This window comes from Xyrauchen texanus, chromosome 21 (assembly GCF_025860055.1).
Source record: "Xyrauchen texanus isolate HMW12.3.18 chromosome 21, RBS_HiC_50CHRs, whole genome shotgun sequence".
Taxonomy (NCBI): domain Eukaryota; kingdom Metazoa; phylum Chordata; class Actinopteri; order Cypriniformes; family Catostomidae; genus Xyrauchen; species Xyrauchen texanus.
The window spans coordinates 31,120,149-31,134,130 of NC_068296.1; the positions used below are offsets into that span (position 1 = coordinate 31,120,149).

The 13,982-nt window shown below is 44.8% G+C and overlaps 1 protein-coding gene and 1 long non-coding RNA gene across 9 annotated transcripts in view; one reads left to right on the forward strand and one right to left on the reverse strand.

Annotated features, from left to right (window-relative positions):
* The window catches only part of LOC127661424 (uncharacterized), a 359,800-nt gene that overhangs the window by 293,163 nt on the left and 52,655 nt on the right, over positions 1-13,982 (forward strand). The window lies entirely within an intron of this gene.
* LOC127661407 (kinesin-like protein KIFC3) overlaps positions 6,617-13,982 on the reverse strand; it is a 57,127-nt gene continuing 49,761 nt past the window's right edge. For 6 of the 8 annotated variants that reach the window (XM_052152091.1, XM_052152088.1, XM_052152093.1 and 3 more), the window contains 10 exons: positions 13,913-13,981; positions 13,721-13,825; positions 13,401-13,531; positions 12,066-12,189; positions 11,794-11,923; positions 11,247-11,476; positions 10,486-10,638; positions 9,223-9,349; positions 8,868-8,914; positions 6,617-7,645 (listed from right to left, as the gene is read on the reverse strand). In XM_052152091.1, the coding sequence (XP_052008051.1) occupies positions 7,637-7,645; positions 8,868-8,914; positions 9,223-9,349; positions 10,486-10,638; positions 11,247-11,476; positions 11,794-11,923; positions 12,066-12,189; positions 13,401-13,531; positions 13,721-13,825; positions 13,913-13,981 (1,125 nt within the window). In that variant the 3' untranslated portion in view covers positions 6,617-7,636. The remainder of the gene's footprint in view (positions 7,646-8,867; positions 8,915-9,222; positions 9,350-10,485; positions 10,639-11,246; positions 11,477-11,793; positions 11,924-12,065; positions 12,190-13,400; positions 13,532-13,720; positions 13,826-13,912; position 13,982) is intronic. The other 2 variants (XM_052152089.1, XM_052152090.1) reach the window with 2 other exon arrangements.

Here is a 13,982-nt window from a genome sequence, read left to right on the forward strand (position 1 = left end):
TGCACGGCAGACAGTAATGAGCCGAGGCAGCTCGGTCATTGGCTGTGCTGCGGCAACTGCTCGAACCAATGACGGGCGACTCTGAACGCAGCGACCAATGGGCTAGCGCCTGCATTCAGCGTGCTCAGAGCCGCCCGAAATTAGCATAGCCAGGCTATATAATGGGCACCCCGTCATGCGAGTTCCTTTAGATTTAATCTCCTTCAGCGAAGACCTTCTCTTCGCTGGATCCTCCGGATTGTTGGAGTCTTTCGCCATCGAAAAGCCTACAGCAGGACTGCTAAGAGGACGCCGGCGCCTTCAGCCGCCTTCGAAGCCTTCTGCTACGCCATCCGGCGCGCATCGCATATCCTTTACTGCAAGCGCTCACCCCCGCAAAGCTTTTTAAAGTAAAAGAGCAATTTTTCAAGGCGTTGTTTCAAATGCCTTCAGCCTGCGCCTCGTGCAGAGGCCCTCTTCCTGGCGGAGATCGCCACGTCATTTGCACTCGCTGCCTGGGACGGACCACGCAGAAGCTGCACTCATTCAGGGCGGATGCCCGAATCGCGACTCCCTGGGCCTCGCCGAGCTGCGCTTCGCTTTGCCGCTTCACGCAAGCGAGCCTGCTTCCACCGTGCTGCCACCTCTGTTCGAGCCAGCAAGAAAAGCGCGCTCACAGAGGCTGCGGACTGCGTAGATTCCGGTGACGTCACGCCGGCCCAGTCCCCGCGTGCGTCACCGCTACCAGAGATCTCCCCGCCGCCAGTCCATTTCACGAGAGCGGACCTGCACCCCTCCAACAGAGCGGTGGGTCTCGTCTCGTTTGGCACGTCAAGGGACGACGATGAAAAGGATGACAGCTTTTCTATTAATGCTGCATCCGACGACTGGCTCACGACTCACGAAGTCGTGAGCCAGTCAGTCCTTTTCAGTTAGTCCTTGAACTTTTCAGACTGTCCTTGAGCGCCATCTGTGGTTGAAGCTAACGGAGATGAAGGACGCGGATAAGGCGCCATTCCTTGACGCGCCTATCACTCCGAGCGGCCTGTTTGGACCGGCAGTGAAAGAATTCGCTGAGCGCTTCACTGAGGCCCGGAAGGATTCGCAGGCTATGCATCACTTCCTGCCCAAGCGCTCCAGCTCATCTCAGAAACTGCCTCAGCAGCTGCAGCGAGCCAGGGTGGCGCCTCCCGTCTCCCAGCCAAGGAGCAGACCTGAAAAGGGCGCTTCGGCGCCTTCGCGTTCCACTGGCCGAAGAAAGCCGCGATGAGCAGCGAGGTCCTCGGCCCAAGATCACACTGAACCCGGAGCCTCGTAAGTCTTCCTAGCAATAGGAAGAAAAAGAGAGAGTACGTGTCTCGCAAAAGCCGGACCACTCTCTCTCAAACATGTAAAACATTACCCAGACCCCTTACAGGCGGCTGGAAATGTCTATACAGCAGTCAATGGGCCAGTCAAAGAACTCGCTCACCTGCAATCAAACGCTGTTTTTACGGCGACACACAGAAATCACGAAAAGAGTCATTTTCTGCCTGTGTCACTAAGGGTTCACATGTCCACACTAAAGTGTGCATTCCCACATATCAATACTGTCCAAACAGTGCCAAATACCTCCCCAGTAAAAACGGGAATACTATAAATGTAGCGCGCGTGCCTGCTGTACTGCACGCACCCCTACACACAAACACTGTATGCATAGCCAAGAAATCCCCGCCGTGAGCGGAAGACTTTATGGAAGTGGTGCGCGTGCCTACTACACTATGTGCACCCCCACCCATAAGCGCTGCCCACAGTTCCAAACAGCTCTCTATCTCATGCCGCAAGCATCACAGATGCAATGCGCGAGCCAAGAAACTCCCCGCTAAATGCGGGAAGCTTTATGAATGTGGCGCGCGTGCCTATTATGATGTATGCACCCCCACCACAAAACTCTGTTCATACAGTTTCAAGCATCTCTCCGACTCATGCTGCGAGCATCTCGGAGATAGCAGCGTGCCTGTACTCTCACACGCACCCCTGCACTCGGCACTCAACACGGCTGCTCAGCACGCACCTGCGCCTCTGAGAGCTGTAGACTCTGTGTTAGCACAAGGCAATTTGCGGTGGGGCCCATACGTCACTGCGACACGCCCCAGCCAGCATTCAGCCCATATCTGTGCAAGCAGAAGCCTGGGAAAAAATCCCTGACATGCGAAATGGGTTTTGAACATAATAAAACACGGTTACTCACTTCAATTCAGCTGCGAGACCGCCCGCTTTTCAGCGGTGGTCGAGACGAAAGTGAGGAAAGATGTGTCACATGTTCTACGCGCGAGGTGCTCAAACTGATAGAGAAGGGCTATAGAAACTGTTCCTCCCTCTTTGAGTGAGGCAGGTTTTTACAGCCGCTATTTTCTCGTCCGAAAATGGACGGTGGCCTCCGCCCCATCCTAGATCTCAGACATCTGAACAAAGCTTTAAATGATTCAGCTCGTTCAGAATGTTAACGACCAAACATATCCTCGCGCAAGTTCAGCCCGAGGATTGGTTTCTATCAGTGGATTTGAAAGACGCTTACTTTCACATTCGATAGCGCCTCATCACAGGCCTTTTCTGAGATTACGCCTGAGGGACAGTCATACCAGCACACAGTACTACCATTCGACCCATCATTGGCCCCGTGACATTCAGCGAAATGTATGGACGCGGCACTTTCCCCTGAGACAGCGGGAGTCGCGAATACTGAATTACCTCGACGATTGGCTAATCATAGCACAATCAGAGGATCAGTTAACGACGCACAGATCTTGGATTATCAGCCATCTAGAATGCCTGGGTCTGAGAATCAATTTTGCAAAGAGCGTGCTATCCCCAGCCAGAATATCTCTTTTCTGGGAATAGTGCTAGACTCAGTGCAGATGACAGCGTGCCTCTCATCAGAAGCGCGCTCTCTATTCGGCGCCTTGCAACATCATTCAGAGCGGTAGCGCGCGTCCCGTCAAGCGATTTCAAAGAATGCTCGGTCTCATGGCCTCGGCATCAGCTGTACTCCAGCTAGGATTGTTGCACATGCGTCCTCTCCAGCTGGCTCAAGAGCCATGTCCCCACTCACAGCGTGGCGCTCGGGCCACTTTTTGATCAGAGCGAATCACGGCTGTATAAAAGCCCTGGCGCCCTGGAAAGCCATCAACTGGTATCAAACTGGCGTGAGTTTGGGCGTGAATCTGCGGAGAAAAATGATCACGACAGATGCCTCCAAAATAGGATGGGGGCCCTTTACGAGGGCAGGCCTGTCTCCGGCTTTTGTCAAACCGGAAAAGCGCCTGCACATAAACTGTCTGGAAATGAAAGCGGTCCCCTTGGCTCTCAGAGCCCTGCTTCCGTACCTGAAAAGCGAACACGTCCTGGTCGAGCGGACAACATGGCCGGTAGTTTCAGTATATAAATCGCCAGGGTGGACTCAGGTCGAGCTCCCTGCACTCTATGGCCAGGAGCTCATCCTATGGTCACAGCACCACCTGCGTTCGCTAAGAGCAGCGCATGTGCCAGCGCCCTGAACCAGGGGCGGACATGCTGTCCAGAGACAAGGTTCTCCCAGGGGAATGGTCTCTCCACCCCTGATGGTTCAGTGGTTATGGCAAACCCTTGGCGAGGCAGAGGTCGACCTCTTAGCCTCCAGGGAAAATCGCACTGCCCCCTTTTCTTTTCAAAAAGCAGCGGACGCTTCGCCCAGGTCTGGCCGAGCAGCCCCTTGTATGCTTTTCCCCGATCGCGATGCTACCTCAGGTCATCAGTCGGATCAGGGAAGTGAAATGTGCAGTGCTCCTGGTAGCCCCACTCTGGAAAAACCAGGCGTGGTTTCCAGAACTGATGCAGATGATGCAATCTGCCCCATGGCCGATTCGTTGAGGCTAGACCTCCTCAGGCAGGCCAATGGGATGATTTTTCATCCCGCCCGATCTGTGGGCCCTCCATGCATGGCCCCTCAGCGGGTTCCTGAGAACCTCCCAGTGGAGTTTTGAGAACCATCACTGAGGCTGGCGCCCTCTAGGCGCTTATATGCCCAAAAGTGGAAAGTGTTAGCGACTGGTGTGATACCAAGAGCTTGAACCCCAAATCGGCGAGATACCAAGTGTACTGCGCCTTTTTGCAGGAGCTGCTGGAGGCGGGCCACACACCCTCCACGCTCAAAGTCTATGTGGCTGCCATAGCGGCATCACACAATCCTGATAAAGGACATTCATTAGGGAAAAACGATCTAATCATTACGTTTCCTAAGAGGCTAGGAGGATGAACCCTCCTCGCCCCCCTCGGTGCCGATCTGGGACCTGGCCCACGGTCCTGGGCGCACTCAAGGGTGCCCGTTCGAACCTCTCCGAACCGTGCACCTTAAACAGCTCTCGCTCAAAACCACGCTGTTGCTAGCACTTCGCTTCAGTCAAGAGAGTGGGTGACCTGCACGCTGTCATAGAGCTGCTTGCCTGGAATTTGGACCTAACGACTGCAGAGTTGTCCTTAGGCCAAAGCACGGGTATATTCCTAAAGTGCTCTCTACACCCTTCAGAGTACAGGTGATATCTCTGGCAGCTTATCGTCCCAAGCAGGCGAAAGTGGCGCTAATTTACTCTGCCCGGTCAGGGCTCAGAGTATATTTGGAGCGTTCTGCCCTGTTCAGACAGGCGGAACAATTATTACGTATGCTTTGGCGGCGCACTAAAGGTCTTGCAGTTTCAAAGCAAAGAATATCAGCTGGATATAGGATGCTATAAGCTGGCTTATGAAGCCAAGGGCCTTCAATGCCCCTTAGGCGTCAGAGCTCACTCTACGAGGAGCATGGCCTCCTGCGTGGCGTGGTCGAGTGGGATACCCATTGAAGATATTTGTGCAGCGGCAGGCTGGGCCTCGCCTTCGACATTTATCAGGTTTTATAACCTACAGGTCCCCTCATTACATTCCAACATTCTATCAGCCTGACTATATAATGGAATAGAGTATGTATATGCTGGGCATTGTCTCCTCCCTTATAAGGTCCGTCTCTGACCGACTTAGAGGATTTTTTATGCGTACCACTACATAGAAAACTCAGTACATAAGATATGTGCTTGTGTTTGTACAATGAGCACCCCACCTTGGGGCAAAGGAGCTCTGTTTTATCCCATTATATAGCTCGCCGTTGGCCGGCTCGTGGAATAATCACTTTGCATTAAGGCTCAGGCATCTGCCTCTGGCTTTATAGAGCGAAGTCAGCACGCACGGCGTTTTGCAGGGTGTTCCCATAGCGTAAGCTACTTATGCAATAGGAGAGACCTCTCGATAGGGAACGACTCGGTTACTAACGTAACCTCGGTTCCCTGAGAGAAGGAAACGAGTATTGCGTAAGCTGCCGTGCTTGTGCTTGGTCAGTTCAGCTTCAGTCGATTGAACCTAAAGGAACTTCGCATGACGGGGTGCCCATTATATAGCCTGGCTATGCTAATTTCGGCGGGCTCGGAGCGCTGAGCAGGCAGCGCGCCCATTGGTCGCGCGTTCAGAGTCGCCCCGTCATTGGTTCGAGCAGTTGCCGCAGCACAGCCAATGACCGAGCTGCCTCGCTCATTACTGTTCGCTGTGCAGCTGCAATGCGTTTTACATAAAGACTTCAATATTTCTCGAGAAACTGAGTTTTCCCATAGCGTAAGCTACTTACGCAATAGGAGAGACCTCCTCTCAGGGAACCGAGGTTACGTTAGTAATCGAGTCGTTTTGTTCTAACCCCATATTACTTTTTTTGTGTGTGCTTGTTTACGGTACACAAAGGGTGGAAGAAAAAAGGATTTACTCGCATACAATGGCCAGAAATCTGAATTTAAATATTTCAGAAGTCTTTTATTATCTTCAATTTAATTATATTTGAAAACCGTTTCCAGATATGAATTTAACAATTAATTTACAGTTGTTTATAAAACTATTGCATTTTTGTTGTAATTCGATTGTTGATATCAGGAATGGACATTTTCACTAATAACAATGTAATTATTCATATATAATATGATATTTTTTACTAGAAGTACATAGCTGATATGTGTATTTGGAAGTGGTAAGAAATTAATAGATAACTGTAATTACATTTTGAATAGGAGTGAGTGATTATTTAAATTATACTAGATAAAATTACATCAAGAATTTTACTAGATAAAATAGCATTTTTGATATACGCTGACCGACCACTTGTACACCTACTTATGTGATTATTTAATCAGCCAATCGTGTGACAGGAGTGCAATGCATAAAATCATACAGATATGGATCAGGAGCTCCAGTTAATGTTCACATCAACTATCAGAATGGGGATTAAATGTGATCGCAGTGATTTTGACTGTGGTGATTGTTGGTGCCAGACGGGATGGTTTGAGTATTTCTGTAACTGCTGATCTTCTGGGATTTTCACACACAACAGTCTCTAGAGTTTACTCAGAATGGTGCCAAAAAAAACCAAAACATTAATTTCTGCAGATGGAAATTATTTGTTGATGAGAGTAGTCAATGGAGAATGGCCAGATAACCACTCTGTACAAAAAAAACATGTTTGTTGTGAATGGCCCAGAAGACATTCAATTTCACCAAAACCAAATGCTCTTAAAATGTGGAATGAGGGGAACAGTTACTTCCAATATTTGGTTTAGGGCATTTATTAAAAACAGTGTAGAAAAAAAAACTGCATACAAACATGCACCAATGTGAATACAAGCAAGCAAGACCCCAGAGCCACAAACAGTAGCTTTACTCAGTGGTTTGTTGAAGTCACTGAGAGATCGTACACTGAGGACGTTCTGTTAGCTACTGAGGGTCATATAAGGAATGCATTTATATTTACATAACTAGTCCTCTTCCTGTTTACAAGCAGAGCGACACATTGTCTGAGTTCAGCAAATGCTGTATACCATCATGGTTTGACTTCACTGCACAAAAATGGCTAATGATTGTCCTAAAATTAATGAGGGCACATTAAGAGACATGCATGAATCAGGAAGACAGTCCAGGCTTTAAATGGCCTTCAAGTTTCTATATATAAAAAAAAAATCCAAACTTTGCATTATTTCTTATTGCCACCATTTAAAACACAATTTTCAAAGCTTATCAGTTGTGGAAATATGAATTGTTCTCATATGAAGAAACTGTGGAGAAAAAAAAGAGATAAAAATCAAAAATTAATGTTGGAAAAAAAAAAAAAAAAAAAAAAGTAAATATCTTGCTCAGACACACGAATATATACACACAAACACGTACATTCAAGCATTTATAAATCAATTTTGCATTTATGTAACATTAACACTAAAAATGACAGCTTAGACTAGACTAAAGTGCATTATTGCCCATAAATACTTTGATGTAACGGAAGGGTCTTCTCGTCCTGAGGCAGCAGGTGTTGAGAGGTCATTATCTTGAATCACATATGATCATCTTAAATCAAGTCAATCATTCAGATCAAAAGGAATGTCTCTTCAGTAGATGTTTGTTATCTAATTCCCAACATAAACCCTGATATGCCGGTTAAACTCCGCCCCTTCCCGTCAAGTATGAAATGCAGTTCTGTCATTGGTAGAATCATCAAGAAAGGAGCTGATTGGTCGAGAGGTTTGGAGGACAGACGGCAGCTCTCTGTACTTCCCCTTTTGAAGTGTTTATCATGCTGTTAACTTCATTCGTCCTATTAACAATGAAAAAAGAAAGTGAGCAATGGAAATACAGTGCTTATATACAGCACGCTGTTCCTATGGAAAAACAGAACAGATTCAACAATAGAAGAATCTAATTTATCCTAAACTAGGCTGGTCAAGCAAATTGTATTTACTTGCTTATTGTGTCTTCTCCATACTAATTGTACACTCTTTTGCGATATAGAGAGCTCTTTCCAAACAGTTCAGGCACCAATGGAATTCAGTTTTGCCAAGCACACATTGTAAGACTGACTCAGTTTCTTGATTTCAGCAAAGTTGTCAATATTTTGGTGCACAAATAATACACCTTATTACAGAAAAAGCCTGTCCATTCTAGTGCGCACACTAGAAAGATTTTGGTGATGAGTATGAGCTGGCTATGATTTGGTGCTTTGTGTCACAGAATTGATACATTAAAAGGTGACAATCTTGGAATGCCAAGCGACAGGCATTATTTATCATGTTAATCATTTCTCCATTGAAACACTGTCCTTCTTCATATTCCTCCAATGAAACACTGTCCTTCTTCATATCTGCGACTGAATAAATGACAGTGAGATCACATAAAAAAATTTAATAAATAAATAAAATTAAAAAAAAAAAAAACACACATTATCCTTTGCCACCACCACAGGGCAGAATGGCCAAACAAAAGAAGAGCTAGGTGAACATTTAAAACACTCTTTCCGCCCTCTCTTTCGCTTTCACACACACATTTAAAAAGATAGTTAATCCAAAAATGAAAATTCAGTCATCATTTACTCACATGTTGTTCTAAACCCACCTACTTTCTTCCATGGAACACAAAAGGAGATGCTAGGCACAATGGCTGCCTCAGTCACCATTCACTTTCAATTGCAAGAAGAAAGTCATACAGGTTTGAAACAAAGTGAGGGTGAGTAAATAATGACAGAGGTTTCATATTTGGGTGAACTATCCCTATAATAAAAAGACAAACAGTGAATCCATACAGTAAATGGCTGCAAAGACCACAACAGACAACGGAGTTATAAACAAAAACAGTGACAAGGTACAAGAAAAACAAAACAAAAAACAGCAACATTCATCTCGACATAAACACACTCACACAAAGCTTTCCAAGGTTAAAGGCGCAGTGTTAAATGGGTGGTCAGTGATAAGGTGAAACGCGGGGCACCATGCCATGCGGAGCGTTTTCATGCCAAGTGACCAACCACATAAAACCCCACCTACCTGCCCACCGTCCCCAACCAATGGGCTGCTTCTGTCTACCTGTCTATCTGTAAACCAACCAATTACAGGGTCTCAATGCAAACCAGGATTTGAAACTGGTGTTCCCTGCACATACCTGTACTGAATGACTGTGCCAATTGCTAAATATGCTACATTAATTAAGCGTGTGGTTCTGAAATGGCAGCTTACAATGTACAATATTTTTTTATTATTTTATAAGTTCTAATAGAATTTGATATAAACAGGTATTTCTCAGTGACAGTAAATTTAGATCTGCTTTTGGGAAATGCTGTTAAAACAATTCTGCATTGTTGGCTTTAAAGGGAACAAAGTGGGTATTTCTCTCTCTCCTCACCTGTGGAGAGCTGGCTTTGGGACCTCCGCCGGGTGCTTGGGGTTTTAGAGGATGAGGAGAGGGTCGAACCTGCACTACTGGCCCTTGAGATGGGGAGAGGGACAGGGGTCACGGGAGGAGAGTCCAGCTACAGCATGAAAGACAGACCATTTATATTTAGTTTTAATGTGACTCACACTCTCACGCAAACAAAATCACACCCAAAAATTAGAAAAGGACAGTTTGTTGTTGGCTTTAAAGTGTTGTCTGAAAGTATGGTAAGAAGATGAAAGCTGGATGGATGGGAGGGCGGATGGGTGTGCCAATGCATGGATAGATGGATGGATATCTGGATAAGTGCGTGGATGGGTGGGTCGGCCAAAGGATGGATGGATAGGTGGGTGGATGGATGGGTGCGTGGATGAGCAGGCTAATGGATGGATGGGTAACTGGATGTGTGGGTGGGCGGATGGCTTGATTCATACTGGGTGGATGGATGGTGGATGGATAAGTGTGCGGATGGATAGATGGTGAATCAATAGATGGGGGGATTGATTGATAGATGGTGGATGGATGAATGGGTGTGCGAATGGATGGGTGGCCGAATGGATGGATTGATGAGTGTGCGGGTGGATGGATGAATGGTGAATAGATAGATGAGGGGATGGATAAGTGGCCGACTGGATGGATGGATTCGTAGATAGATGGTGGATGGATTCGTAGATGGATGGATGGGCGGGTGGATTATTGCTTGCTTGGATAGATAAGTGGGCGTTTGGTTGGTTGGCTGGTTAGCCTGTAGGATTGTGCAGAGTTTGATGGACTTAGTTTGAAAGATCTAGGCTGAATTACATACAGAAATTGTAATTTATTTTGAATTATTTGGGATTTGTAATCTTCTGCTATGGGAAACTTCTAGTCTAATAAGTTAGAAAATACATAGCAACCCAAGACAAAGCAGCCTGGAAGTCTGTGCCAAGTTCAGCATACGTATATTTAAAGCTCCAGTAAGATAGGAGCAATTACGGTTTAAATTTGGTCTTGTGTTGGGGCTTTTGAAAAAACTTTATCCCAGGAATGTAGGAAAACAGTATGCTGGCTTTACCAAGCCAAAATAATGAAAACAAAAGGGGAGAAATGAATAGAGCATATTATGGACCACTGCAGCTTGTATTAACAGAAGAAAAGCTGTGGGTGAAAGACTCACAGGAATTTTAAGAGGGGACTGATGATTCAGTTTTTAACACAGAGTGTGTGTGTGTGTGTGTGAGAGTGATGGTGTACCTCCACGCTATCGTGAGTAGGTGAGGAAGATGTTGAGGAGTTCTCTGCTTGACGTCGTGAGGAAGATGAGGAGCCAATCTCAACAGATCGAACACGCTGAGCAAACTTCAGAGAGCACACTGACTCACTTACATTACTTTCTAGAGGAGACACCTAAAACAGAGAAGACATACGCATCACTTCAAACATTGAGGGAACAGAACGGCAGAAGGAATATGATGCATTTAAATTTAGTATGGTGACATATTTCCAAGATAAACAAAAGGTTCAGAGGCAATTAATGCTTTAGAATCTAACTAAATTAAGAAAAGTTGATGATACTATTGGAAATAATTTTTCCCTGCTCAAGAGGACTTGGTTTCCCAATCAGAAAAGTTGTTTCAGAAGTAGAGAAAGGTCATCTTTAGAATAAAGTGGACTAATGAATTATGCACAATATGACCAGGAATGTGTATTATTAAAAAAGTAAATGGGGTCAATTTAAGCTCTATTCTCCTGTTAATCCATGAAAGAGGCTAAAGTTATTTAGTATTTGTGGTGATTAGCATACAACAACAGGAGAGCGTGTGCACAAAACGGCTTAAAATACCTCGCTTGTATATACTGAACAAAATAGTTTTTCCCATAAATCTATTACAAATGTGTCAAGCTTTCAAGTAAGCCTCTTCACATTCTGAACATAATTATTACCATGTTAACCTTTTTATATGACTTCATAAAACTTAGTCCAGTTAGAATTCAGCACTGTAAGCATCTCACACCTGCACCATCATGAGGGTCTTGCTGTCTCCACTGAGCGAGTCCTGCAGCAGGTACGTGAGGCGAGAGTTCCGGAAGGGCACATGTGAGTGTTTGGAGCGCAGGGCATTGATGACATCACCAAGAGCAGACAGTGATTTGTTGATGCACTGAGCTTCACGCAGACGGCTGCCCTCAGCACCAGATTTGGCAATCCGCTCAGACCCAGCCAGGTCCACCAGATTCAGCTTACCTAAAAAAAAACACAGAGAGACAAAGTGAAGAGTAAACAACTAAAGGGAATCTTCAACCATTTTGTACTGTTGGTAAATGTGAAGTGTTGCAATTACATCTAATATTTGTTAAAGAAATACTAGAGTACAGTAGCGTTTCTATAAATGAACTATGTGTGGGTGTGTACAGACTTGGCTTTAGTTTGGATATAAAACTGTCCCCAAATGTGAGCCAAGTTTGACAAAACCTCCATTTGGGGGAATTCAGAGACATCCTCAGTTGGAAGACTATGGCATGTTCCCATTTAAATCGCTCAGTATATGCAAGTGTGTGTACCTGAGGAACGGTGGCCTGTTGAAGAGTTGAATCCCGCTACTGTGATGATAAGGAGGGCATGAGAACGAGAGCTGTGCTCATTCAGATTAGTGCACGCTGTTGCCCTGTTCATATGACCCAGGTCAAACACCTGAAGGGTTTAAACAAAACAAGTGATTCAACTTAAAATGGTCTTCAATAGTCCTTGATAGTCCTTGCTTTAGATTAACAAGAGAGGTCACAATACTGACCTTCAATGCTTTCTTTCTGATTTGGATGGCATGAGCTCTCACCTTGTTAATGTCCTCCACACTTTCCACTTTGAACTCAGTGAGTCCTGGCACATACAGTTGTCCACTGCCATCTGGACACATCTTTATATCAAGTTTCTCATTTGGATTATTGCCCAAAAGATTTCTGTGGGAATAGAAGACAAATCAATGCAACCAAACATTTGCGGAATTTACAAGCACTGCACCTACTTTGCTGCAATCAACAATGGAAAACTAGATTTTTACATTTTCTGATGAAAACATAAGTGGTGCTTGTACATAATTGAACACATTTTAGCCCATACTGGGTGGTAGTTTACTGCCCAAAGTCAAGAGAGCCAAACCCTCTGATATTCTGGTCTCTAGTCCATTTAGGAACATCCTTTTATTGACTTACAATTTGAAGCAATCTGTAGGTGTTTGCATTATGTTATGTTTCTCAGCAAACTTGCTGCCCATCCATGCAACGATTCATGGACAGAGCAGGGAGAGTCAAATTCAATACTTAAAGTTAGGGATTTGAAAAAAGTAAAAGTGAAGCACGCCATAGCAAACAGCACAAACTGTGCAAATAAAGCATTATGTAAAAACAAAAAATCTGGGACACAGTTTAATATTAAAAGTAGGTTGAGTTTTCTGCTTTCAGTATAATATATAATCTCTTTCTATTGCAGAACTCAAGCAGATATGCAGAGGTTATGCAATACTGCAGGACAAAGTAAAAGCAATGTGATGGTGGGGATAGAAGTGTGATGCGTGAACTATTCTGTTTATGTCTTACAGATGGCCTGTGATTTGAAATCTAAATGTAATTCGTTTTTTACATAACTGCTGAAAAGCAGTGTATTACATGCTAAATCAAAAGATAACAAGCAAAAAAATAGGACAACACACATCTATAAAATCACAGTGATGCAGGAACACTGGAAAAATTACAGAGTGCTGAATCTAGCTTTGTCTGCAGTAAAGAGCCAACAGGGCTTTCACATTGTCTGCCTTATACAGTGCCACCTGAAACACTCTAGAACATCATCATCATGATTTTACTTCCTGCTGCTATTTCTATTGAAATCAGAATTAGATTTTTGTTGCTTTTAGTCCATGTCAAGTGTTGAGGTAATCTATATGGTAGTCTATGGTTCCCTCTGCTGGGAAAATGGACCAAAAATGTTTGATGACTAATTTTGCACTTCATGGTTCAAGGGTATGATGGAAACATTAAAAGCCTGTCGATATGTCATGCCCAAACTTTGTTTCAGTAGTACTTAAGTCACCACAGGAAATAAATCTGTGCTCGTTAAACCATTTAACAGGGTCTTTAACTGTCTACAGTAGGTTTCTGTGCGTGTTTCTCACCGAAGTGTCTCATTGTAGATTTCCACCATGCTGACGGTGATCTTATAGTCCCAGTCAGGCTGCTTCTCAGTCACTTCAGAGAAGAGCAGCCGTAGAGCACGCTGGTTGATGCCAGGGTTCTCAGGGATGCCCTACACCACACACAGAAACATGAGTGTCTTTGTATGCTGATGCACTACATATTCCAGCAAATAAACTCATGCAATTGGCGGCACAATTGATCATGTGTAACAACTGGATGTTGCAAACATTTCAGCCTTTTAAAAAGCAGGGATCAGATATTTATAGGCAATGAGAATGAATTAACATCTTTGATATACCTCCATAGTGTATGTCTTTCCAGAGCCTGTCTGTCCATAGGCAAAGATGCATATATTAAAGCCATCAATACAGGACGTGACCAGAGACTGCACTTCCTGGAACACCTGACAAATCAGAAGAGGGGAGACTATGAGGTAATAATTAAAACAGAAATTACACTCATACGACCAACAAAAAAGTTGAGCACGAACCTCCTCCTGAGTAGCCTGAGGGGGAAAGACTTTGTCAAGTTCAAAGGACATGAGCTTGCCCTTATTGGAC